The 26,244-nt window shown below is 44.3% G+C and overlaps 1 protein-coding gene across 8 annotated transcripts in view; it reads right to left on the bottom strand.

The window, feature by feature from the left end:
- LOC139057454 (serine-rich adhesin for platelets-like) overlaps positions 1–26,244 on the bottom strand; it is a 116,344-nt gene that overhangs the window by 29,412 nt on the left and 60,688 nt on the right. For 3 of the 8 annotated variants that reach the window (XM_070535766.1, XM_070535765.1, XM_070535769.1), the window contains exon 22: positions 19,452–19,601. In XM_070535766.1, the coding sequence (XP_070391867.1) occupies positions 19,452–19,601 (150 nt within the window). Of the gene's footprint in view, positions 1–2,591; positions 3,850–9,295; positions 14,726–19,451; positions 19,602–26,244 lie in introns of those variants that run through there. The other 5 variants (XR_011512804.1, XM_070535768.1, XM_070535771.1 and 2 more) reach the window with 5 other exon arrangements.

The following is a 26,244-nucleotide window of genomic DNA, read 5'->3' as shown; positions in this document are numbered from 1 at the left end:
GCGTAACTAGCAACGTGGCTGGATTCATCCTACGGAAGTGTACACAGCGGCGCTAAAAGCAGCTTAATTAGCAGCTTAATAACAAAAAATTAATAACGCCCTTTTTTTTATATAAATCTAACTGCCACCCTGCCGAAGGCAAGCCCCCTTGTCGAAGCGCTGACGACATGCTGTGGCTTCCCTTGTTCGACCAATGTTGATCAATTCATTTTTCTATCTTCCCGTGAAGCATTTGTCTTAACTTCTGCACAGGTAGTTAACTTCTGCCTAATTAGAATGCGCTGCAGCGATCCACATTATTTGCTGTTTATGAAACTCTATGAATAATCTTCTATTGCACATAATCCACACGCGAGTCGACTCTGTCGCGGAGACGAGCTCTTTGGGACATCCAGCGCATTAAACACGTGGTTGCTCTAATTATGTCGACAAACTTGGTCTTGCAAGTATTGATAACCAGCCACTCATGAAACAAAAAGAGGCCACAAGTATTACCGCGTGAACGCACTTGCAAGAGGCGTTAACTTCCTTGATCACTCCTTGCTGTTCACCGTTTCCCGAACGGAAATTAAAATAACTTCATCGGCCACGGAGACGCATGCGATTACGAGGCATCGCTGTCGCAAGCGACGTCATAGTAGGTACATGTTGATATCGCATAAAAACACAAACGCGTGGAGTGATGGAAAGAAATCGGTCCAAATCTTACTATTCGCTATCTCCAGCCTGGGCCGTGTCAAGGGAGGCGATCTTCTTGTTAAATATGCGTAACGCGCGCAAATACTGTCACTGAGAACCAATCAGTCAGTATTTAAGAAAATTGTTGCACTCAAAAGTGAAAATAATTTGACAATATCTAGTGAGTGCACAGGGCAGTACCGCGACCTTGATCTTTAACTTTTTGATGCGACAGCATCAAATCGCCGTTTGAGTGAAAAAGCCGGCGTCTGTCGTCTGGACAAGCGAAAAATGGCACCTAAATTCCGACTGGCGGCGACGCCACGTCATGAGCGCGCATCGACGGAGCAGAACGGGCGAAAGGGAACACCTGCCGTCGCGATGGCGCCCAAGATGTTGCGGGAGGGGCGAGGACACCAACGCGACGCCACGTCATCCTCACAAGCCTGTTATCAGCGCGTTCCTTGACAGCGCAAGCTACCGCCTGCGTTCTAACGGCGCCTCGGTAATCGCTATAAAGAAATTAATGTATATATAAAACACAGAACAAATTCGGAAGCAAAAACGTTGGCGGTAGCGAGTTTCGAACCTACGACCCTACGCTCATAGGCCGAGGGTCTTACTGGGCTACGTCAGCGCCCCCTAGATGGAAGGCCTGTGCGTCCTCCTTTATGGCGTCATGATAATTAGACCTAAACTTCTATTGCCAAGCCCGGCATGCCGAAAGCGTTGACGTCATCACCACGGCTTACTCGGGAGCATCCCCGTTAGATTTTATGGCAGTCGGGCAAGACAACATGACGTCACGGATCGAAGTGCACCGGCCTTGTGGTAGGTATCTCGGAGGCGTCAGCTAAGCGTCTCAAAGCGCTCGCTTGCCCACGAGTAGTTTATAACTCGAAGGACCGCTCAGCGGCATTCAATTGGACATAAATACCTTGGCATTCAGAAGTCATACGAATTGCTTACGTGTCCTCCATTTGTTTGTTATTTAGCAAGGTACCAAAGATTGCGACGTCTCGAAATTTTGACGCACCACGTTGTAAACTCTGCAGCGCCCCACAACAAAAATATTTTTAATGCCACGCGCGACACTCGTTAAAGCGTTTAAAGCTCACAAAACTCCCATGTAATCGTTTACCTACATTTGGTGGGCACGCCGCTGTGCAATAAATAAATAAATAAATAAATAAATAAATAATAATAATAATAATAATAATAATAATAATAATAATAATAATAATAACGACAACAACATGACGTGCTTATGAGGCGTGCCGTAGTGGGAGGTTCCTGAATAATTTTGACCACCTGGGTTCTGTATTGCGCACCGAAATCTAATTTCGCAAGAGATTTTTTTTTTTTCCGCCCCCATTGAAATGCGGCCGCCAAGGCCGGGATCCAACCCCCGAACTCATGCTCAGCAGCGCGCCTACGAAGCCATTAAGCTACCGCAGCGGGTACGCCCGCTGTAACTCCGACAACATATTGATAATTTTCGCAATACTGGTAACTCAAGACCCCAACTAATTCCTATACACAACAGTCAGTAGCGCTTCGTTGCGATTTCGTCAACTTCAATTTAGAAAATCGTTTATGGTTGCACGATGAGAGCCCTACAGCGATCTTTAACAGCTAGAGCTCCCAGTCGGATGCAAACGTTTTGCTCAACGTGGCTGAATATAGAAAAGACATCCAGGCCCACACAGCCACCACCGCGAATCCGCGTGATCCGATGCAAGTAATTTCGTTACGTATGCAAAGCCATTTGCGCAAACTGAATTGCGAAACGAATTTGACCGTACAAGCAAGTTGTAGCATTTCTTTGAAAAGAGTAAACCCCCCCCCCTCCCTCCCTCTAAATAAAAGTAAATAATACAATCTAGCAATTTTATGCTTCCCTACCACCGCTTCTAAAGCAGATGGCGCAACGTTGAAAGACTGAGAAGAAATGCAGGCCACAAAAGGCCAAGATGGAATCGCGAGGACACCCGAGCCGGCGATATATTGCGCTTTTTGCTAACATTTTCAATCAATAATAAATAAATAAATCAGTTCCGGTAGCTGTACAATAAGAATCCCATACCAAACCGCAGAACGGTCAGGCTCGGATGCTCCTGCAAAAGTCGTCATTGTAGCAAACCCGAACAAAGACGATACCTTCTCGGGAGGAAATCTTCGGAAGTGAGAATCACTTACTCCAGAAACAAACGAAAGCTTCATCGTATCTGCGGAACGATAAATGTTTCCGAAAAGTGTACAAAATTCGTGGGGCGTGAAAAACAAGAACCTCCCTTGCTAGCGACTCCAGCTTGCCGTACACTTTCGTCACTGATTGTACACACGCACACGGACCCTGCTGTTGGGCGAATTGGCATTAAAACGTTGAAAGCACTGCAGCGCGCAAGACGAACAGAAGTGGGAGAGAAAAGCGCACGGCCGCGCCATGCCTGTGCTTATACTTCCCACTGATACGCGCTGCAACGCTTTAAAATCTGCGTTGAATCACATTCAGGCCGCAGAGCTCGAAGCCCGCATTCGAAACAATCACGCAACAAACAGCGGCCATTCAAGCCATATAGCTCTGCTACTGTGCATCCAGCACCACACCGCATTCGTCTCGAAATTTCTGCAGACCGTATAGGTCATTGATTTTTTTCCCCCTCTCAATAATAACATCTGCATTACCGCATCCCCAAAGAACACGCGAGGTGGGGTAGCTGCAAAAATTCTGCACTGTTCCTCTTTGGACAACAAGCAGACAGGAACGGAAGAGAAAGTGGGTAAGGGAAATCCCCTGCCGCAGACGTTGTCTCACTAAAGGTGAACACCTTTTCCGCAGAAGAGCGGTGATCAGTAGTCGTCGTTCTCGCGTGGCCTCGCTGCCAAGGACGGACCGGATATACGGCTGCTTGTGGCTTCGATGACACGACGACAATCTGCGTATTCAGCATGACACAGCGCGTTTGGACCCTCGTATCGGCGTAGACAAGATCGGTTCGTCCGGTTAAGCCGCACGCATCCGCGTGCAGTTAGATCACGTGAGGTAGTTCTCCCGCTGCTGGTACAGCGGCAGCGGCTGCTCGGGGCTGGAGTCCTGCTCCTCGCGCTCCCTCTGTAGCGCCTCCTGCCGAAGCACCTCGGGGTCCAGTCGCTCCAGGGTCGCCATCACTGCGCGCCGTGTCCCACCGCGCCGTGGAAGAGAAGGAACGGGGACAAAAAGAGAGGAAAAGCGGGTAGAAAGGCGAGCGGAGACACGTATGTAGGCACACCTAGAACACAAGAAAGCCGCCCCTCCCGCAGGCACCTTTACGCAGTTTAACATAGCGGTCAGAACATGTGCTTTAGAGGAAAAGTCAATTGTATACGCGGCAACTTCGATGCAGCAGTAGAAGCTGGCTTCCCCGCAGAAACGATAGTGCTAGGGAGAAGACCGCTTCAATTAGCGTTTTTTTTTTCTTTTCTTCACCGGCGAGAGAGAGAGAGAACGGGAAAAGTATTGTTTCTTTCTGCAGTTGGCGGTTAATCGCAATGCTAAATGATTCACTGTTTCATCTTACTGAGGCACCATATATCAACAGGAGATTCATTGTTTCCATGAAGTGTTCGCACATCTACAGTCGCTTATTGTACCCTAATATATATATATATATATATATATATATATATATATATATATATATATATATATATATATATATATATATATATATATATACTCCGTAAAGAGGGAACTATATATATATATATATATATATATATATATATATATATATATATATATATATATATATATATATATATATATAGTTCCCTCTTTACGGAATCACGCGGAGCCACAACATCTCTCTTCATAGCTTTGTGGCGTGCTCATATTCGTTTCTTCGCCGAGCGTTACGCTCTTTAATTTGTTTGTACCGCCAAATGACAAAGCAGACGACTGGGCGGTTTAGTTCCGCAACAAGTAAAATTGAGCTTGCTCACCGTCCATCGCTGTTACCCACACAGCACGGCATGGAAACCACAGACGAGTAAATGTGCATGGCCACTGACCTTCAACATATACGTATACCTTCGTTGATTCCGCATTCCTGCTGGCCATGGCTATTTCTTATCCGCCTTAATTATTTGAAGCACCCTACAGTACATTCAGAGTACACGTTTTCTCAAGAGAGAGAGAGAGAGAGAGAAAGGCTATGTAGCAAGGCACGTCATCTTCGTGTAGCTTTATGTAACCAGGTAGGCACAATCCGCAGGCGCTAACTTAAAAAAAATAAAAAAAATATATTCGTTATGAATACATTAACCAATCAGTATTGAATTTTTCGAGACAGACTATCTAGTAATTTGCTGTTCATACTTGGAATTATCAGGCATGAAAATTCTCGGTCAGCCTGCATTATTTCGTAACAGACAATTTCCTGATTTATTTCATGGGACTTTATAATAAAAAGATGCCTACGTCAACGGAGCCATGACGTAAGCATCTTTTTGGAGCTCTCCGAGGTAAAAGCAGATGCAAGTGAATGCGACATAGGCAGGCGGACGTAGACTGGCGCAGTATATTGCAACAACGCCTCAGCTCTGCAAATACATGGGCGTATTTCACGCTTATTCGCGGCGTGGGCGTCCCCCGAAACAATGCGATGTCCAAGTTGTTGTCAGAGCCGCATTGCTACAAAGACCATCCGAGGTAATCAGCTAACTATATTATGGAACTCACTCCGGCTGGGGTTATAGGAATAGCCAAACGGGTTCAGTCCTGGTTAGTCACCCAGTCTATCATTCTTAGTGGTCGGCGTACGGTCACATTCGGGGATACGGTCACCTTGGCGAGATTTCACATGATTCGGAAGCGGACACATCGACGCCTACAACCGATAGCTCCTCGCACAGTGCCAGGAACTCTATCACCCGTAGATGGCGACGCTCAGACTGATGCCGAGTCACGCGAAATCTTGTGACAGTGATCATATTTCCGAAAGTGATCGTCCGCGAATGCCCGCACTAGTTCTCTGTAAAATGTTCAAGCATGGAGTGCGCTGAGCAAGACGAACGCGCGGATGCCAGGCGACATCCTTACCGAGATCACCATGAAAGTACGTTGGTCGCCGCGTTCATTCGCTTACCGCCAGTCTGCGCAGGTCATCCTCGCGTCAATGTGATCAAGGGGTGCCAAATGTTGAGCTCGAATATTCTGGAGCATGCACTCGCTAGAAAAATTATGCGTGACGAGGAGGGGCAAGGCATGTGGGCTTGCACAAACGCGCTCCACTGCCTGTCGCGAGCTCCGCAAGTTGAAGCACACTTAGGCGACATATATGATTCTGGACATCTACCTCGTAAGCTCACTGGAGGTATATATGTATATGTTGTTAAGAACGGCCCGGCTGAGGTGCAAGTCTCGCCAGCCAGTTGCGACAGCGGCGTCAACTTTCTTGGAACGCCACCGTTACGATCTAGCCTCGTCGCCGTTGTGACTGAATGCGATCAGCGGACCAACTATTGTTACCGAGCCCGCCACCGCCGCCCTGGTCTGCCGCGAGCGGGGGAGTGCTTACGGGAACGTAGTTCGAGGCTACTTCCCACGCGCCGTTCAAGACGAAAGACAATGGGCACCCGGCCGCGCTGCAGGGGTCAGCTCGGGGAATAAAAGGCACCTTTCCCGACACAAGCCCCGAGCTCTACGAAGTCCGTCTGACGTCGGCTCCGGACCGTGAACCTCGCGCAAGGAAGTGTGTGTGTGAGTGCGTGTGTGTGTAAACCGTCCCGCAAAGAGGCGACTTGTTTACGATGACTCGACGGCCGTTTCCGTCACCTGGGTATCGGGGGAGGACGGTGTGTTTATAAACCGCTGTTGTGCGGATGCTTAGTGCACTTTCTCTCGCAGTCATGTTAGACTGAGGTACTTTCTCAAGCATTCATGTTAGACTGATGCACTTTCTCTCGCAGTCACGTTAGACTGAGGTACTTTCTCAAGCATTCATGTTAGACTGATGCACTTTCTCTCGCAGTCATGCTAGACTGATGAACTGCATGTAGATATTGTAAATAAACCCGTATTCCTCGTTCTCGATGAGAAGCAGTCCTTCCCTTCAACAGCGTCCTCAGCGTGGATAAGTTGGACGACGGCATGGGCCAGCTACCATCTAATTCATGCCCGACTCCAATCTTGACAACTAATTACGAGCGATGGGATTGAGCCCCCAATCCTAACAACTGGATGTCAGCGGTGGGATCGTCCTACGACCTTTACAATGTGTGTGTATATATATATATATATATATATATATATATATATATATATATATATAGAGAGAGAGAGAGAGAGAAAGAGAGAGAGAGAGAGAGAGAGAGAGAGGGAGAGAGAATTGTAAAGCGGCACGAAAAACTCCCGATACAGCTTTTTTTTTTTTGCTCAATACGTGCTACATAAAAGTGTTTTTCTGAGCTCGAAAGACCGCAAATGCACGCAAAATTGCCGCGCGACTGGCCACCAGAGGCACATTGCGTGTAGTCGCGGGCTTCTTTCACGTTCGGAAAAAACTGTAGCAGGTATTGAGGAACATACATCTATATCTGGAGTTGTTCATGTCGCTCTACAATTTTTTCATTGACACTTTTCATATAATCATACTTGAATTGATTAATTAGAAAGGACTAATTATCTAATTAGACGGAATTAAAGAAATCGATTGAGTATCTCCAAGCGACGGCAAACGTTACCTTTGCTCTGTCCAGCTACATGGCATTTGCATATTGTTAAACTGTGGCTAAAGTTAGCTGGGACACCCTGACAATGTAGAATGAGTGGATGTAGAACATCCACACATTCTGCAGGTGTCACCTAGTACGTGAACCTTTTGGGTGAAGACAACTGGTCAATAAACCCACACATGCTACCGAAGGCATCAAAGCTGCCGAATTCTGACTCTCGCTATGTAATGAACGAGAAGAAAGGAAACTGAGGGGCCCGATTTTTATTATTCAAGCGATGCTTGTACTGGCTCACAAGTTTCGGGGGCGTTGTCCTGGTCACGCAAAAATCCCAGTTGCTCCTAGAGCACAGCAGCTGCGGGAAACGGCGGTTTGATTAATTGACAGCTGCGCCGGCGCCGGACCGTGAGCCATTAGCAAGGATTCCAGCTCCATAGGCGCAGGCGCTCACGGCACGCGCGCAGCCAATCACAGCCGTTTCGGGCAGGAAAGCGTTTCGCGCGCGCTGCACCGGCTTCGTTTCTGTTCAATTCAGTCTCGGAAAATGGATGGGACGGCCTCGCGGTGCGCGTTTCCCCGAGGAACAGGCAGCCCTCGACGAGCAGCGACGAGAGCTCGCCCGTGAAAAGACTCGCCATCGGCGCGCCCGTCCAGCTCTTGTAGCCATTGCGCGCGCGCTGCGCCGGCTTCGTTTCCGTTCAGTTTAGTTTTGGAAACGGGTGTGACGGCTGTGCGTTCCCCCGAGGCAGCCTTCGACGAGCGGCGGCGAGAACTCGCCCGTGAAAGGGCTCGCCGTCGGCGCGCAGGCAATCTGACAGCAACGAGAAGATTCCGAGCTGGGGGAGCGGGAGGCCGAAGCAATCCGGCACCGTTACCTATGGGTTACTTAACCGTGACGAAGGTCAGGTGCACGCAGCACCAGCTTCACTTGCCCCCATTTTCCGGTGAAGGGTTGATTATTTTTTATTAGTCATATCATGAGAAGCCAACAATGACACAAAAGACGGTACGGGGAAATTATTTGTAGTTTTGATTAAATGAAAAAAAAAGTAAATAAATGGAAATGAAATCGGATGAAAAGTCAAATGGACGCAGGTGGGACCCAAATTCACGTCTTCACATTACGTGTGTGATGCACTTACAAATAGAGCTTCCGTGGCGCCATTTTCCCATCCCAAGATATCCCAGAACATGGATGGAGAAACGGCGCTACAGTAACATTGACACTTATGCTCTGAATATAATGACGTACCCAAATACACAACTTCCATTTCTTTACAGATTAGAAGGCTTACCTGCATAACAGATGTCCCAGTTAGGGATTGTGCTCGTTACCTCTTTGCAGTGGGCCAGTTTGGATTTTACAGGGTGTTTGGGTACTAAAATAAAGGAATTTTGGTTGCCATTACGCATTTGTTCCATAATTTGGTGCTGCTGCAAGGATAGGTCCGTATAACTAACAAGCCGAAACAAACCTGGCCATGCAAAATTGGTCAGCGACTGTATTTTGTAATCTTCTGTAATAAACTTTGCTCTTCAATAGATGCAAGGGAAAAATTGTAAAAGTACAGTGCCAATACAACTATCATAAACAAGCGCTAGCAATCGCACATTTTAAGATAAAATAGGAAAAGTTGGCACGTACGCATTAGGCCTACTGTGAGAGCGGATTAACCCAACTCACCCATGGACATTTCAACTGTGAATGACAGATGATCACAGCATTTTCGCGCAGTTGTTTGATAACCAATGTGTATACCCATCTTTTTTCCCCATTTACAACAGCACGAGCTTTCTTGCTCTGCTGGAAGGAATCTTGGAAGGAATGCAGTAGCGACACGAAGTCTTAATTAATGCTGCAAATCTGTCCCACAGAAACCAAATTATGTTCACAGAGTCATAAAAATGGATGGGTCTTTATTAATCACATTAGCCTTTCACACACAATCACAGCCATCAGAAAACTCTCACTCGGGCTACAAGAGCTGCACTTTGTTTCACTTTTGTTTTGTCTCACTGAAGTTAATATGAAACTATGATATTTGTATTAAATGGCAAGTTTTTTCAAAAGATCCTTCCACTGTTCCTCCGTTAATAAGTATCATACTGTGCAAACAAACTAAAATCAACACTAGGCTCAACTGCTTTCCCTGATCATGAAAGCTGCTGTATTTTTAATGCAATGCATGAGAAGAATACTATGCCAGGTGCAGCACTTATTTGTATCACACCAGACATGGCAGGAACATTACCCTTGGCAACTGTTTAAAAATCCGAACAGCTCAAGGTTGTACTGTACGATGAGATTAACCATTGTCATGACTACTTTTTCTAGCAAAGGACTTGACGGCACTTTTAGAATGTGTCATGACAAGTCATAACCACAATCACTAAAGTAAAACAAAGTGCAAAGGTAACCTCCTTGTTAGTAGACGAACATGCACAAATGTGACCGGGTCATTGACGCTTAAAACACATAAAAGCTGCAGTGGCGTGAAAGTCTAGGGCAAAGTTATACAAGCAGGCAGATACCACAAAAATACTGAGAGTAGTCATGGGAAACAAAATTTACATGCACCGCATGAAGCAGATGGACACCTTGAGGCATCTGGCCTGTATGCACCACTGTCTTTGATAGTGAAGCTATGACAATGCCAATCACATTTGACAGAGAGAGCTTCAAGATCACAAGGCAACTGTTGATGCCTGAAAATTTAGAGCTCAAAAGTGCTTAGCCACCTTACGAGCATGCGGAACAAACTAGTGTGCAACAACCAGCATTTTAATCGTAGCCGACAATGAATGGCTATTTTGCTGCATCGTGCAATTTAATGTTGGCTGCAAAAAGTACTCCATATTCTAGGTTTTGCTTCAAGTGCCTGTTCAATATGCAAAAAAAATGGGGGGGGGGGGGCACAACTTACTAGTTTTCTGTCTCACCTCCTGCAACTCTTAAGAGTGAGATTGTGTGGAAAATATCATTAAGCTAAAAGCAAGCCAGATAGCGAATTACTAAGTGCTTAATAGAACTGCCGCTCCACAGTGTGCAACTGAAAACTCAAATTTTATTTACAATTATTACTCGGTGCAATGCAAATCTTTGAATTCTAAGATCACTGTTAACCATGCAGAAATTATCTCTTTGTTGAAATGTCTTCTGTATGGTGAGAAAGGTTTGGGACTGTTCAATTATATATAAGCAGGCACCATAACAATACATATATACGCTATAAGATCTAGACAGCAATCCACAATTGCATGCCCATTGGCTGTTTTTAATATTTAGACATTTGTACTACTGATGCAAACCAAGTTCTCCTAACAGTAGCCGCATTATTGTAGTCGTAACAGCGAATTTTAAAAATAAGACAGTAAGCACAAATAAACAAAAAATACAGAATAGTAGTTATAGCGAAATTATGAATAATGATTAGCCCTCACTACCAATCATATGACATGCCTTCTTGCTTATCTTAAAGGACAGTTTGAAGCAAAATGCTTGCTTGGTATGTCGCTGCCCTATCATTTCAAAATGCCATGTTAAACCTGCACAACCAAGCCTGAGCAAAAAATAGCTTGTTAATACAAGCAAAATAAAGACACAGTACAGAATGGGAAGAGTGACAAACAACTAAATGGGGACACAGAAATGATTCACAAAAGTGTTATTACAGTACACCAAAACATTAGCACAACAAACTTGCACGAACTCAAAGTGCAGCATATTTTATGCCAACGTTGTGAGGCCATGCTCTGAGAACTACAGTAGAACATTGTCGGCACTGTAGAAATATTCTTCATTCGTGTGATTAAGCAAGGCAACAGTAAAAGTACCTTATTAGGTCCACATTCTTTTTCTTGGACGATATACCAGGTGCTTTCTTGTCTCTTTTTTTTTTCAGGCTTTATATAATTTTTTTTAATTGATGGCGGCAGATAGCACAACTTCAGTGCCTGAGCTGAATTACTTGAAGAAGTGGAAATTACTTGCATGAGAAGTCGAACTGCATAATAAGGTAATTAACAATATATAAATAATTAATTTTTAAGTAATAACTTTGTCACACATCCCAACTGAATTGTAGCTGGCAAGTTGCAAAAAAACCCCTCGCAAAAAATTGTCAGGATGAAACCAGTTTGTTCAGAAAGTCGATTATGTACTTTGATTTCTTGTGCAAATGATGTCCTTCTTCGAGAAATCCAGCTTAAAGACTTGAACTGTGCTATCTACCACAGGCTATTTTTGGAAATTCCTGTATGGACTAAAAAAAGACCTGGTATATATTGTGAAGAGGTTTATTGGTGGCACGACTGACATCTTCATCACTTTTTATTTTCTTTCTCCAAAGTGCATCGAAGGCATTCTACTGTACTCCCCAGCTCTCTCAGCCACACTTGTAAGACAAAGCAGCTACACTGTCAACAAACACCTTGCACCTTCCGAGAAGTACTTTCTTCCTACAATGATAATAGTCACCACTGTAGAATAAACTTGCTTATAATTTCTACGCCTGTAACCTGCCGTTAACAGCACATAAGTGCGTATGGCAAAAAAAAGAAAAGCAAAGAAATATGAGGAGCGTAGAAGAAAACAATTTTGTGTGTGCAGTCATTACTGAAGCTTCACCATACTGCGAGAGCTCTGCGGTAATGCGAAGTGTGCTGCCATGAAGAAACGCAGCAGGGAAAAATTTCCTAATGCATTGTGTACTTTTTAAACATTACAAATTTCTACTGTGGGCAACACACAAAATTACAATACAAGGACGTTGTAGGTTGGATTTTTTTTCTCAATAACGTTGTGCCTGTACAAATGTTACAGAAGAGGACAGTACCAAGTAGAATAGAATAAACAAGGAAAATGGAATATAAATAATGGGATTTAATGCAGCAAACCCATTCACAAGCTGAGGCAACCGTAGCGTAGTGGTGGGGGGCACGCTTTGATTAAGTTCATCTACCTGGTACTCTTTAATATTGACCTAAAGCATACTTTGTGTACCTCTTATAAAAATAAGACACCCGAGTTAAATCAAATAATCCCCATATGGTCACATGGAATCATATAAATTTTTATGAGTTTCCATACCAATGAATTCCTTGGTAGAAATAGCACGTATTGCTCTCAAGCTGTTTTTTCACAGTGCATTTGCATTGTTTCGTATTGCACATCTTTGTTGCTTTCACGCAGTACATAGTATTTATTTTAGCAGTGTTTCAGCAGTTACATTCGGCATCACTTTAGGCATGTTATCATGTTTTATGATTTAGTTATTTAACTCGATATGCTTTACTTATTACAATTTAGGTTTTTGCCTTTCTATTATTGCAATAGCCAACTTCTGTGTTTAATTGTTAATTACTAAACTTTTAGTTTTACATGTTTCTTTTGCTGCTTGCCATGTATGTGGTCACAGACCTCATCAAGTCTGATGAATGGCTTTTTGTTTCCATCCAACACAGTGTACATTTGATATTGAAATAAAACTTGATTGATTGATTGAGTGCAAGACCTTATTCATTAGGTGTGAAGCTTATTAGGCACACATTTTTAAATAGGGATGGAACATAGGTCGCGCTACTGTCAATGCAAGCTTGGCTAACAGCACAATGTCAACTACTCGAAGTGGACCAAAGAAGTCCATGTCGGATGGTGACTATTATTAGTGTAGGACAGAAGTGCCCCTGAGTAGGAACAAAAATATTAAGAATGCACTGAATATGTTGACAGACAACTGCTGTTGTGAAAATCCAGAAACAAAGGCAAAGGTCCAAATAAGAAAAAAAAAAAGAAACAAGAGGTCTAGCTGCTCTTGTCACAAAAAGTGAGAACATTAAGAACATAAAAGTATAAATGTGCAATAAAAATAAAATACTAAGTAGCGCGCTCTAATTTCAACCCGTTCTCATTTGTAAAACTTGCATGAAATATGTGGATATATGTATCTATATAAAAAGCCATGGAGTGGTCTGAGCAGCAGTTTCGTACTTATAGCAGCGTTGCACAGGCCCCACAATACACTAGGGGAAAAAAAAAGAAATTGCGACCCCTACTCCGCAATTGCACATACAATGGTCACTTAGAATACATTATTAAAGCATCAGCTTAGCTTTTACATAAAAGCACTACGTTTAGAATGCCATATAATGTTGTGGGGTACTGGAAGGTACATAGCTAAAAAAGGAATGGCAGTTAAGTACTGAGGCAGCTACCAATCATAAAAAGATATGATTTCATATGAAATGCATGGCTGAGAAACAAAAACAAAAGAAAACATAATAGACGACAAGTTGCTATTACAACAACACGCACAAAGACACAAAAAAAAGGAACATATCAAAACACTGCAGAAATCTTAATGTGTTAAGTACACTGAGCCATGAGCACCTTAGTAGCATTTCATCACGTCTGGTCTGACCTTCAAATTCTTGAGCATTAACAAAAGTAAAAGCTAACCTGCATTTCACCTCACATCGAAAGCAAAAACGTAAATTAGTACACAAGTAGGTGTAGCTACAGCTGAGTAGGAACCCCAATCAAAACTCAAGGTATCACGAAAAGATGAAAAAAAAAAGAAAAAATATAAAGCCATAAAAGACGACTTGCATCAGCCCAGTTTGTGATTAAACGAACCAAATAAAGCAAGAGGGGTGTATCCAAGAACTTAAAACGTTCATCAAATAAGGCGAACCCTCTAAATGCATCGACATAGGCCCCACAGTGGGCAACGAAAGCAACAACACAATGTCGAAATGTGACAGGAGAAAGGGACAAAACGAACCAGCACGAAGAGTGCCAAAAGAAACAAAGAACAGATGCAGCAAGAGAGCAACAAGAGTGAACATCACAGCACTACTGACAGTATGTTTTCAAGGTGGGTCAACGTCGCAGGCAGGATGCAATGCAAATGAACATTTATGGCAAGATGATATCCAAAATAAAATGGTGGTGCAGTAGCAACGCAATATTGCAACAACTGCTGCCTTCACTAATACATTCTTGAGGTGGGAATGTGCTGCACGCAGGATGCAACGTGAACAACAGGCAAGCAAAAAATGACATTGGGAAAACAAAATCGAGATACAAACTGAAGCAAAACGAAAAAAAAAAAATGTATCCCACAAATACTGAAAGAAATAACCCCGCTTCGCGTTTGCTAGGTGCAAGCTGATGTGATGAGAGATGCAGAGATGGCATGTGGACGGCAAAGGCACCGAAATCAGGTGCGACTCCCAAGACTGCATGTGCGTGTGTGTTTATGCAGGAGGCACGGGAAAGGAAGTCACAAAGGAACACATTACTATGTGTTTTCCTGGTAGGTCACGTGCGCTGAAACGTAAGAGAAAATGCAGGACACGCATGCAGGTTGCTTTCAGTGTCTCGTCACAAAAAACACAAATAATATATGCAAGGAAAAAAAATGAAAGAAAAAGGGAGAAAGAAAAAATACTAGTGCACCAACTTGAAATGGAGGGATAATGGCTCCATGCATAGGTGTGTTTTGTTTATCGATATGCATATCAGAGCAGTTCAACAGAATCTCGCAGTAAAGCTTTGCAACACCCCACTATGTAAGTAGAGTTGAACCTTATTATAATGAACAGAGATATGCGATACTGTACTCCAGCCCTGGGCCCTCTGGAAATTTCCAGGCATAGACGGGGGTTTAGTTGGACATAGACGGGGTTTAGTTGCCACAAGGAAATGGCTGCAAGGGGAAATCTCTGAGAGGCCTTCGTCCTGCAGTGACACAGGACGATGACAATGCATCTTGGCACAACATATTATTATACACAAGATATTGAAGCTCAAGTTTAATTGCCCACTGTTTATTTCAATGGCAGCTTTGGTGATGGAGCCACGAAAGCAAGGATGAATCTGGCACTGCTTACTGTTGGGCTTGAGTTTGATAACTTCCGAGCACTATTTCCACATCTCGCCATCGCATGTGCTTCAGCGTCTTTTGCATAGGCCCAATTCACCCAGTCCTTGCATCTATATTTATACAAATGTCAGACAGTATAATGGTGCCACCTCAATATGACACCTACAGCTGCTTCACTAAAACAAGGTTCAACTCCAATGCAAACCAACTCATTAGACGAGCATCAACATGTGACTGACAAGGACCCAAGAGATGAAGTCCGTGCCTTTTTATGCAAACCCGTGCAACCTTCAGGTGGAATAAATAGCTAAAATGTATGCTTGCCATGCATAACAAGGCACCATACTCGGTGCGCCTTTTATAAAAAGCAAGTGTACATTAATCTCAGAGCAATTAATCTTAGAAAGTGTGGGCACAGTGCAGGACACGCAGACAAAGCCAAGAGTTGTCCTGACCAAGGTAACTAAGATACCCAACACTTCATGACCACGAGCAGTAATGAAAATAGCCATGTTTAAAATGTGTTGCATATACGTCAGGAGACTTGAGTAGAATCGTGCCGCAAATTCATACCGAGTTTCCTTAGCCATGTGAATTGACGTGAGTCGACTGCATTGCATTCACGCATCAAAAACATGCACAAGCAAAAAAAGTCATGCTCATGCCGCACTTCTTGCCCCTGATTCACTGGTCGCACTATTAAATGAAATGCAGCAGGACTATTTTTGTATAAATCAGTTTAGATTTATAAAGTACCGTGTTTGCTCGCACAATAGATGCACTCGCGTAATGGATGCAGTTCCCACTTTTCCGATAAAGAAGTGTTTTTTTTCTTTTTCTCGCATAAGAATTGCACCCTGAACTTGCTGCCGTGAAGTAGGCGACACACGGTATCATTCGACATCTGATATGGAGCTCAGCGAGTGCGAATGCGAACGGCAAATCATACCGTGTCTCCTACTTTTATTGCGATAGTAACTATGTGGACACTCGCGGTGCATTTTTGCTGTCGTCGTTGTCGCCGAGCACCGCTTGGTGTAGGTGTGAGTGAAAGTGCGTGAAAGAAGCAGATCCCAGCTCAATCTTGCGCGCCGTATTTCACCATGCAAAAGGGGGGGGGGGGGTCATTGTACTCTGGCAGCAACTGTGTATTGCCCAACTGCGCCCGAGGGCCGCTGAGGATTGCGGCTCAATCTCCAGCATACAGCAGTAGAAAGCGGAAAGAAAACACGCCGTCTTCCGTCACGCGCATGGCGTCGGAGGGAGTGAAGGGAGTGAAAGGGTGTGCGGTGTTTTACTCCGGCAGCCAGGAACTGCCCATTGCGCGGCGGCAGCGCGCCCTATCTTCAGAGCAATCTGCATTGGGGGCCGAGTTGATGGCGGCTCATACCTTTGTGAGTGCTGCATTCTTGCCATTGAGTTTGCATTGAAGCGAATGTTAGTAAGTTTATCCGGCGGATATAACTACTATCTTTACTTTGTGTAGCTGTCCACACATTTGCTATCACAATCAATGGTTCGCATCTCGGACAAAACTGACTTTTTTAAAGGTAGGCGCGGAAAAAAAAATCACTTAAAATTTTACCCCGCATAATGAATGCACCCCCCAACTTTGCGCATACATTTCGGGAAAAGTGCTTCATTACGCAAGTAAATACAGTATTTTGGAAAACTATATTTTCACTAAATTTATGGCCATAGGTTGATTATTAAAACAGAAAATGAAGATCAAGATACAATTTTTAATATGTTGTGCTGGAACCCCAGTGTTGGTACATCAGTGTGAAATTAAAAATTTCGAAGTAACGCCATTGTCACTCGGTGAAAGTACTTGAAACTTGATGACGAAGAATCAAGATATTGAACAGGACAACATTGTCTCTTTCAGCTTTTTTTATTTCTTGCACGTGTTTCCTTTTTGCATTTCTTGGCACTTGTGCGGATGCCACGTTAAAATGTAAACACAACCTTTGCTTCAACTCAACATGCACGCATAGAAACCACAGCATGCTGCAGCAGATCTAAACATCAGAATACCCAGGTGAGTCAGCTGAATTAAGGCTGACTACATGACAAAAATTTCTGCAAGCTACCTATTCTTGTTTGACCGCATCTACCTTTCAGCTTTGGACTTTCAAATCACTCTATTCCATCCAATCCTGCTTAAATCCCTTTTATGCTTGCCTCTCCCTGATATACCAGCAGAGTGAACAGACAAAGCCATGCAAACAAGTCTATAGCTCTCCTGGATAGAGTTCATATAGAAGACTGATAATCGGAATAGTTGGTAATGATTCCTTATTATAAGAACAACTGTGCAATGCAAACAAGGCCAAGAAAGCAAACTGTTGTGTTTGCTTTCTTGTACCTTTGTTTTGCGTTGCCATTCTTATAATAAGCCCAAATAAACAGCACTGCTTTCCAAATAAACAGTAGAACTACGCTTATACATTTTGGAAAAATACGCAAGAAAAAGCAGACTACTCTGGAAAACTCTGAATGCAGTTTGAGTCAGCAGCTTCTTCGGGCGGAGCATTTCGGTAGGAGATTTGATGTGCCCATTCGTCGAGAATCACTGTGACATGAGACTAGTGGAACTCGAGCACTCTGGGATGTGCTTTGCAATTTTAAGACAGCGATGGAAAACTGAAACGAAATAGTTGATGGGCAACACTGGAATAGGATGCCGCAATGCCGGCAGTACAAAACGTGGTGCTCACTTTGCGCTGCCTGGTTGGCGGTGATAGCTCTTAATGGCGATATGCGACAACCTGCAAGCACCACTGTGCCTGTGAGATTTTCTGGTACCGGTACTAAAAATAGAGTGCATGGCGGAATTTTCATGTGACACAGGCAGGCAAGCACAGATGGAGAAGCTGCCATTGCAGGTGCCTACCATTCTCAATCGCACGCGCATTGCACCTTTTCTAGTTCACATGGAATCTAGCGCCAGGAAACATATCATACGATCGCAGTTTGGCGATATACTGAACATTAATGCCAAAAGACTGTTTTCCGGGAACGTATTGGCCGGTAAAAGAGAAGTGTAACTGTATTGGGTCGTTTTATACATTCTCGACGCAAACGTTGTAGCCAGGAAACCATACGAAACAGGACGCTATCAATGAGGTTCTACTGTACTGAATGCTGGTGCTGAAAAGTCATGCTTTCCGGGAACATATTAGCCAGTAATAAAGAAGCGTAACTGCATTGGATCACATTTTGCGTTCTTGATGCGAACACTGGCGCAGAGAAATCATACAAAAAGAGATCATATCAAGAAGGTTCTAATGTACTTGTACTCTTATGCAAAAAGAATATTTCATCCAATGAATAAATTTTAAAATTCAGCTTATCTCAATTAAAAATATGTTTAGTGCATCCACGGAAACCCTAAAACCTCGCTGCCATCATTGATTACCGTATTTAAGTTTTCCACGACTGACTACAACGCTACTACGGTGGACACTACATTGAACTAAGCAATGGTGACAAAGGCCTTAGGGTTGTCTTTCACAGACAAGAGCTGTTGAGTCTAAGTGAATGCCCTACCAGCACAAGCCACCTTGAAATTTAACTGTATAAAAATGAGCAACAATGGCGACCACATTAACTACACCGAAGGCGTATCATCTTGAGCAAAAAACAAATGCGAAGGGCCTCAAAGCACCACAACACAAGAAAATTTGAGAATTTAAGAGGGGACAAGACAAAAATTAATTACAAAGAAACCCTTTGAGAGTATATAGGTAAGCAGAAGTTTGTATAAGTGTAAGTGAAAAGGGAGCAGCTGTGATCCTTTGTTTTGGTTATTCTTTTTAACACATCACAACAATACACAATTTCGCTCTTTTCACCCAACGCGGCTGAGCCATCTAAAGAAATTATAAAAAGGGCTTGCCGCTTTGTGGTGCCGTTCAATGGCTTGTTTCACGTGCATTACTTTCATTCAAACCAAAAGATGGCACTACTAAGACATTTATAGGTTGTAGTCACATGAGCTTAATGGACCAAGCTACCAAATTTACCCGATTCAGATCCCGTAGCCAGGAGATGACATGTCCTTTTGTAAGGAGTTGTCATTGCAAAAGCTCATTCAAATGATATGTATTATTTTTATGTATTATTTTATGTGCTAATAAGCAAGCGGCAACACAGCCATGTACTCACCTGCAACCATCTTGCTTCGCTCCATGACCTCCTTGGCGATGGTGTGGCTGAGGGCCAGCAGGTGCGCCCGGCGCCTCTTTTCCTCACCAACCTTGGACCGCAGTGCTTCCACAGAGCCCCGGGCACCAAGGTCCTCGTACCTGCCCGGGCAGCGGCGACAAGCACCACAGAGCAACGGCCATGTACTCACACAGTCATGCGCACACTACTGGGCTGCTGCTGGTATCCCGACATCCTCGATCTCAGCTTTAAAGGAATACTAAAAAGATACCCTAAGTAAGTTTACACTAACGAAGTCTTCTTTCAAAACTACAGTGGAACCCCGATTATACGACTTTCTCGGGACTGCACGAGAACTTTTCATAATTTTGGGTGTTGTATAATCTGACCAACAAAAATTGCATAGCTTTGCACGACAAAATTGTGAGGAGCTTCAATTTAAGCTATAGGCTAATACTCTGCAGAAATCGGAAACCAAAATTGCAGAATACCTTAATGCAAAAAGAATACTGCAGTGCAGGTGCTAATCACACTTTATTGGAGGGACTTAGCACATCAAGCATCGAGATCTGCATTCGGCAACATGCGAAAACATTTTTCTTTTTCTCACCTACACTCTTCAAAAAAAAAAAAAAAAGATATGCCAGTTTATTCTAGATTTTCCTTGAGCCACGCGGCAAGAGCTTTGAGTGCAGCAACATTCGCAAAGAGGTCACCTACAGCATCGCCGCACAGACGAATCTCCGAATGTTGTTGATACTATGTAGCACATCTGCAAACGTAGGCACAGGTACGGCAGCCTCTATGTCGTCATCGTCGTCGTCTGAGGCGACAGCCAGCAGTGTCGGCAGGACCCAATACCTCCTCACACATCCCCCGTCTCATACAATGGCTCGTACAAAAGCATGAGAATCATGAGTGAGAAGTTTCGCGTGCTTGCGTGTAGACAGAAAGTTCCAAACTGAGTGCATGAACACATGCATCTGTTATAATCTGCATGTCTTGCAGTGGCTTATTAGTTCAATCTTCGCATTTCACGCTTTCCATACGTGTTCGGGCAGTAGTCTAGGGTGATCATTTTCGGAAATACACTTAGAAGGGCCCTGAACAGCTTTTTGTTGAAGTAAACAAACGTATTTGAAGTTAAATTAGACTATTTCAGAAATACATTGCCACAAAAAATTCTTTGATGTGTTCAGCAGAAGCAGTTATTGACAGCTGAATGTGCCCTATGTGGTGCTTCTGCTCTTCTTCGATGATTCGCACTCTGAAGGCTATGGTGGAGCACAGTGTGCTCACAACACTCCACCTACTGAACGTCACCGTGGTGCACAGTTCAAATTTTATTTTGGTTGTTCAAATAGAAATCGCTATTTACGATTTTGACTCCTACGACATGCCGAACGCAGTTGTCCTCAGCAAGCTATGCGTGCTCGATCACATGACTGCAGGCTCCCAGCCTCTCAGCACGCTCCCAGACTCCCAGCCTTTCCCCTTTGCTCGTGTGGGAAGACGGTGCTCATCAAGCCATCATCCTTCTTGGCTCACCTTCGTATACTTTCACTCGCATCTAATGCATACAGCGTGCGAGGCACAATAGGACCTTATCGCACTTGGACTTTATACGGAATATGACGCTGCTCTGCTTCGGTGGTCACTTTTCGTCGCAGGACAATTTTCGTCGCTGCTAGCCCACCGAGACATAAAATGAAAATAACAGACTTTTGTCGCACGAAGTGAATAAATACGGTACATTTTCTGCCCTTTCATTGCACACTCTTGTAGTTCCGTTTCCGACAGGTAAGTGGGCGATCTCACGCTATTTCGGTTAAGCAGTACTACCATTTAGTACATATTTTTTCCGAGCTCCGGCCAACCTTGGTTTGACGAGGTTTCACTGTACATGATTTGTATCCTATCTGGATGTCATCCATATATACAGAATAAAACATAGTATGTGGTATGGCAGTGCGGAGCGAATTCATTGTGACAGTAAAAAAGAGTGCAGCTCAGCACACCATCTTGTGGAACACCAGCCTCTTGCATAGAAGGACAGGACAGAACATTACCAACTCTGACACGGAACGTACGATGAAAGAGGTAACTCTGAATCACATTCAGTAAGTTGCCTCAAACTCCCGTTCCAGACAAATCACGGAGGATTCCAAAGCACCAAGTTGTGTCGTATGCCTTTTCCATATCCAAAAATATTGACAAAAAACTGTTTGTGGACAAAAGCTTCATGAATTTGTGCCTCAATAAGTATCAAATGGTCAGTAATTGATTGACTCTTGCAAAAACTGCCCTGGTTTGGGACAAGCAGTTTGTTAGGTTCTAGGAAAAGTGGTAGGCAGCAGTTTATCATTTTGTCGAAGACTTTGCAGAGGCAGCTTGTAAACGCTATAGGCCAGTAACTCAGAACAGATGATGGATCCTTGCCCTGTTACAGAATAGGAATTATGATGGCCTCTTTCCAGGCAGGCGGGACCTTGTCAGAAGACCATACAGCATTGTAGAAGGAAAGGAATGCTTCTTGTGTTTCAGAGGGTAGATACTTCAAAATTTCACATATAGTCGAACCTCGATATATCAAACAGTGTGGTGATCGCCAAATAGTTCGATTTAGCCAGAATTTGATATATAAAATCCCGTAAAATACACGTCAAAATCTTCTGCAAATCAATCAATGAACGAAAGGCGCGATATCGTTGTTTGGGGCAGGCGTTCGGTTGCGCCGCGCGCAATTGCCCTAAGCTGCGCCGACTTTGTCGACCGGGAGTGTGCGGTTCAATGCGCCGCACGCAATTAGCGTAGGCTGTACTGACTTTATCAGATGCGCGAAGTTAGCGTGGCGTAGGCTAGTTGTGTACTCCAAGCAACAATCCCCGATTGCGCTCCAATTGTGGTGCAGTAAATACTCGAAGAGTCACACAAAGTATTTATTTATTTGGCTGAAAGTACTGCAGTAGTGTCACCTGCTTCTTAATGGCAGCCACATGCTTAAGCATAAAGTCCTCAACATAGTCTAAAAGATCCACAAGCGATAAGCCGGTGCCCTCTATTGCGCCGCAGTAGTGGCATAGAAGGGCTGAAGCAGCTATAGCCTCGGTTGAAGTCGGGAGCGGGGAGACATCAGCGCTTGCGGGATCAACTTCGGCAACGTCTTTGTTTGGCCGCTACTTCTGCTGCGATCTCCATGTCCTTCAATTGAAGCATTTTGAAACACTGTCAATACCAAACTATTAAGTGGCATCTGCTGAGGTGTCTATGAGTGAGCCTAGTGAGCGCGCACTGTCGCACGTCTTTGCGGATGCAAAGCACCAGTTTTCGCGAGGCGCAGCAGGTGCAGAGTGCGGCACCGAGGAGAAATCAATGCGGCAAATGCAATGCGTCGTTGATGTTGTCGAACTAGCCAAGCCATCGCGTGTGTATGCTGCTACGTTCAAATAGCACCCTCATTTCGATTGATATGTGCAGCTTTAGTGAACAGCAGTCGGGAACGTCCAATGCACCGCCGCTATTTTCGAGGGTGTTGCAGGAAAGCTCACCACCTGTCAATAAAGCGCACGTGGTCTGGCATGGCAGAGTTCGATATATCCATTTTACGTCCGACCCTGTTCGAAATAAAAAATTAAATATGCATGCAGCCTTCCAGGTGATATAGAAACTGTTCTATATAAGCAATAATTCAATGTATCCGTGTTCGATATATTGAGGTTTGACTGTATTATATGGTCAGCTCCTGGGGCAGATTTATCGCAGCTGTTTAGTGATGCCTATAGCTCAGCTAAACAGAATGATTCATTATATGCCTCACATTTTCTGCATTTTCTTTCCAGCTTCTGTTTTTGTATAGTTTAATTGTTTCTGGATAGTGTGCTGAGCAGGACAGAGGTTCAACATGTGCGCCCAGGAAGTTTGTTGCATCTTCCAAGCTATCACCCTGGGCGTTTACCAAAGGGAGTGAATATGGTTGTTGCCCTCTTACCTTATTAACCGAGTTCCAGACTTTGGCCTCATCCGTATACGAGTTGATACCCAATAAAAACTTCTGCCAACTCTCTTCTGGCCCGTCGGTGCATTTTCCTGCCTTGGGATTTTACCTTCTTAAAATGAACTAGTAAGAGTTCGAAATTTCACCCAATTGGCTGTATCAACCTCCCACTGAGCCTGTGGTGGAGATTCATTGTTTTTGCATGTTCTCAGCAGTATGGGGAAGTGGTCGCTCCCATGATGATTTATGATAACTTCCCATTCAAGTACAGGTAATATAGATGGGGAAACTATGCTAAGACAAATAGAAGAAAAGGTTCTGTTTGCAAGACAGTAATGTGTAGGTTCCTTCTTATTCAGGAGACATGCACCAGAGGAGAAAAGAAACTGTTCAACAAGACGACCTTGTGCATCTGTACAAGAGTCACCCCACAGGCTGTTGTGCGCATTGAAATCGCCAAGAACAAGGTTGTGGCAATTCATCTATAAAGGACTGAAATTCATGTTTGTGTAAGTGGCAATGTGGGGTTATGTAAAGCGAGCAAACAGTGATGAGTTTGTCCAGGAGAACCGGTCGAACTGCCAATGCTTCAAAGGGCATTTGTAGCTGTAAGCATTGACACGCTATGCTTTTATGAGTAACAATGGCAACACCTCCTGATGATACGAGAGCATCATTGCGATCTTAACGAAACGTAACATACTGTCGGAGAAAGTTTGTGTTTCGATTTTAAGTGTGTTTCCTGTACACACAGCACTTTTGGATTGAGTTTATGAATAAGTTCTTGCACATCATTGAGGTTTCTAAGAAGACCTCTGAAGTTCCATTGTATAATATGTGTAGCAACATTGAAAATAAATTGGTGCTGTGTCTACAAAAACGTAAGTGCTGCTTTAGATTACAGAGCCTTTTCAAGGCCCTGTAACATTTACATTTTTTCAAGGCCCTGTAGCCTTTTCAAGGCCCTGTAATGCGGGGTTTGACCTTTCTGGAGCTGTCAAAAGAGCCTCGCTGCTCCTTAGGCACTTGGTGCACCGTGAGGATAGGTGTAGTGTCCATTGCCTCTTGCGAGGCGCCAGACACGCGCTCTTGCAAGTAAGAAGTTCCACGAGAGAGCCTCGCCTCGGAGGACAAGACCCCTGCACCCACCAGCCCGGAGGTCGATGGGGCCAGTGGGTCTGAGCTGCACTGGCTGTTGCCAGTGCCAGCAAGGGCCAGCGAGGGTAATGCAGCCTTGACTGTGCCCACTGTGGGGGCTGGTGGAAGTCCTGCGAGATTGCTACACTCAGCGCCGCTGAGAACTTTTGTGATGCCGATAACCCTAGGGTACACGGGCTTGTTTGCTGGTTTCGTGGAGTAAGCTTAACTACTTCCACCTCGGGGGCAGGAGCCACAAGTGGCTGCTGACTGCGCGTAGTCTGAGCACTTGGCAGTGGCTGCTGCGATGCTGCCCCCCGATGCACCGCATCAGCACAAGGTGTGCTGTGGAAAGGTGCGCACCTCTTACGGGCTTCCTTAAAAGAAATATTTTCCTCGACTTTTAGGGTGATTATGTCTTCTTTTTTTCAGTTCGGACAGGAACGTGAGTAGGCTGCGTGGTCACCAACGTAGTTCACACAGTGACGTGCACTACCACAGTTGTCGGCGGGGTGGCCCTGGACTCTACACTTTGACCAGGTTATTTGACCACGACAGCTCTGCGAGCCATGGCCGAATCTTTGGCATTGGAAGCACCGGCTAGGGTTTGGGATACAGGTTGGGCAGTTAACATAATGTATCCTGTTTCAATGCCTTCCGGCAGCATCCTAGATGCAAATGTTAGAATACGATGTTTGGTGGGGATTTCTTTGTTCCATCTAATGATGATACGTGTTAGATTGGTGACATTTTGAGCTTTCCACCCTTCCAGTTCAGCTTTCGACAATCCTAGAAAATCTGTTTCTGACATGACTCCACGTGTGGAGTTATGTCATTGATCAGTGTGGTGTGACAGAAATTGGTATGTTGCCAAACGTCACAAGATTGCCAAGTTTCTCGTACTGATGTTTCTGAGGGATCTCAAGAAGAAGGTCTCCGCTAGGCATTTTAATCGCTTTATAACCTGAACCTAAAGCTTTGGTCAAAGATTTTGCAACTATGAATGGTGAAATGAATCTGGCCTGTTTTTCAGAGTTCTCACTGTGTACAACGTGGTATTTCGGATAGGCCTCTTTTGCTTAGTTGAAACGGGTGTTCAGTTCATCAGTGCATCCCCTCTTTTGAGGATTGCAATCAAGTATATGGGGAAATGCTGGTGTTTCCATAGTAGTTCAGTTTCCTTTCGGCAGCAATGGCGGCCACCCACCCAACTAGGGGATGCTGCAGCACTTAACCCGCAAGGCTGCAGGCACCAACCGTATATTGCCACTACAGTGAAACCTCGTTAAACCATAGTTGGCCAGAGCTCGGAAAAAGTATGTACTAAACGGTAGTACTGTTTAACCGAAACAGCATGAGATCGCCCACATACCTGTCGAAAATGGAACACAGAGAGTGCGATGAAAGGGGGAAAAAACATACAGTATTTATTCACTTCCCGGAACAAAAGTGCTAGTTTGGTTTGATGCCGTGGCACCCTAGCACGACGACAGCGGCCTCAAACTTACTGAAGCTGCGTGCCAACTTTTCAGCCAGCTCCCTCTTCTCAGCAAACACTCGCATGGCAGATTCCTCGTTTGCGTTATGTATTCTCCTTGCACCCGCACACTAGTGCTGCAGAAGTCCCAGGGCGCCTTTTTCATTGCTGGGTGCCGAAGTTTG

Source organism: Dermacentor albipictus, chromosome 3 (assembly GCF_038994185.2).
Source record: "Dermacentor albipictus isolate Rhodes 1998 colony chromosome 3, USDA_Dalb.pri_finalv2, whole genome shotgun sequence".
NCBI classification, from domain to species: Eukaryota; Metazoa; Arthropoda; class Arachnida; order Ixodida; family Ixodidae; genus Dermacentor; species Dermacentor albipictus.
This window is presented reverse-complemented; position numbering and strand designations above follow the sequence as displayed.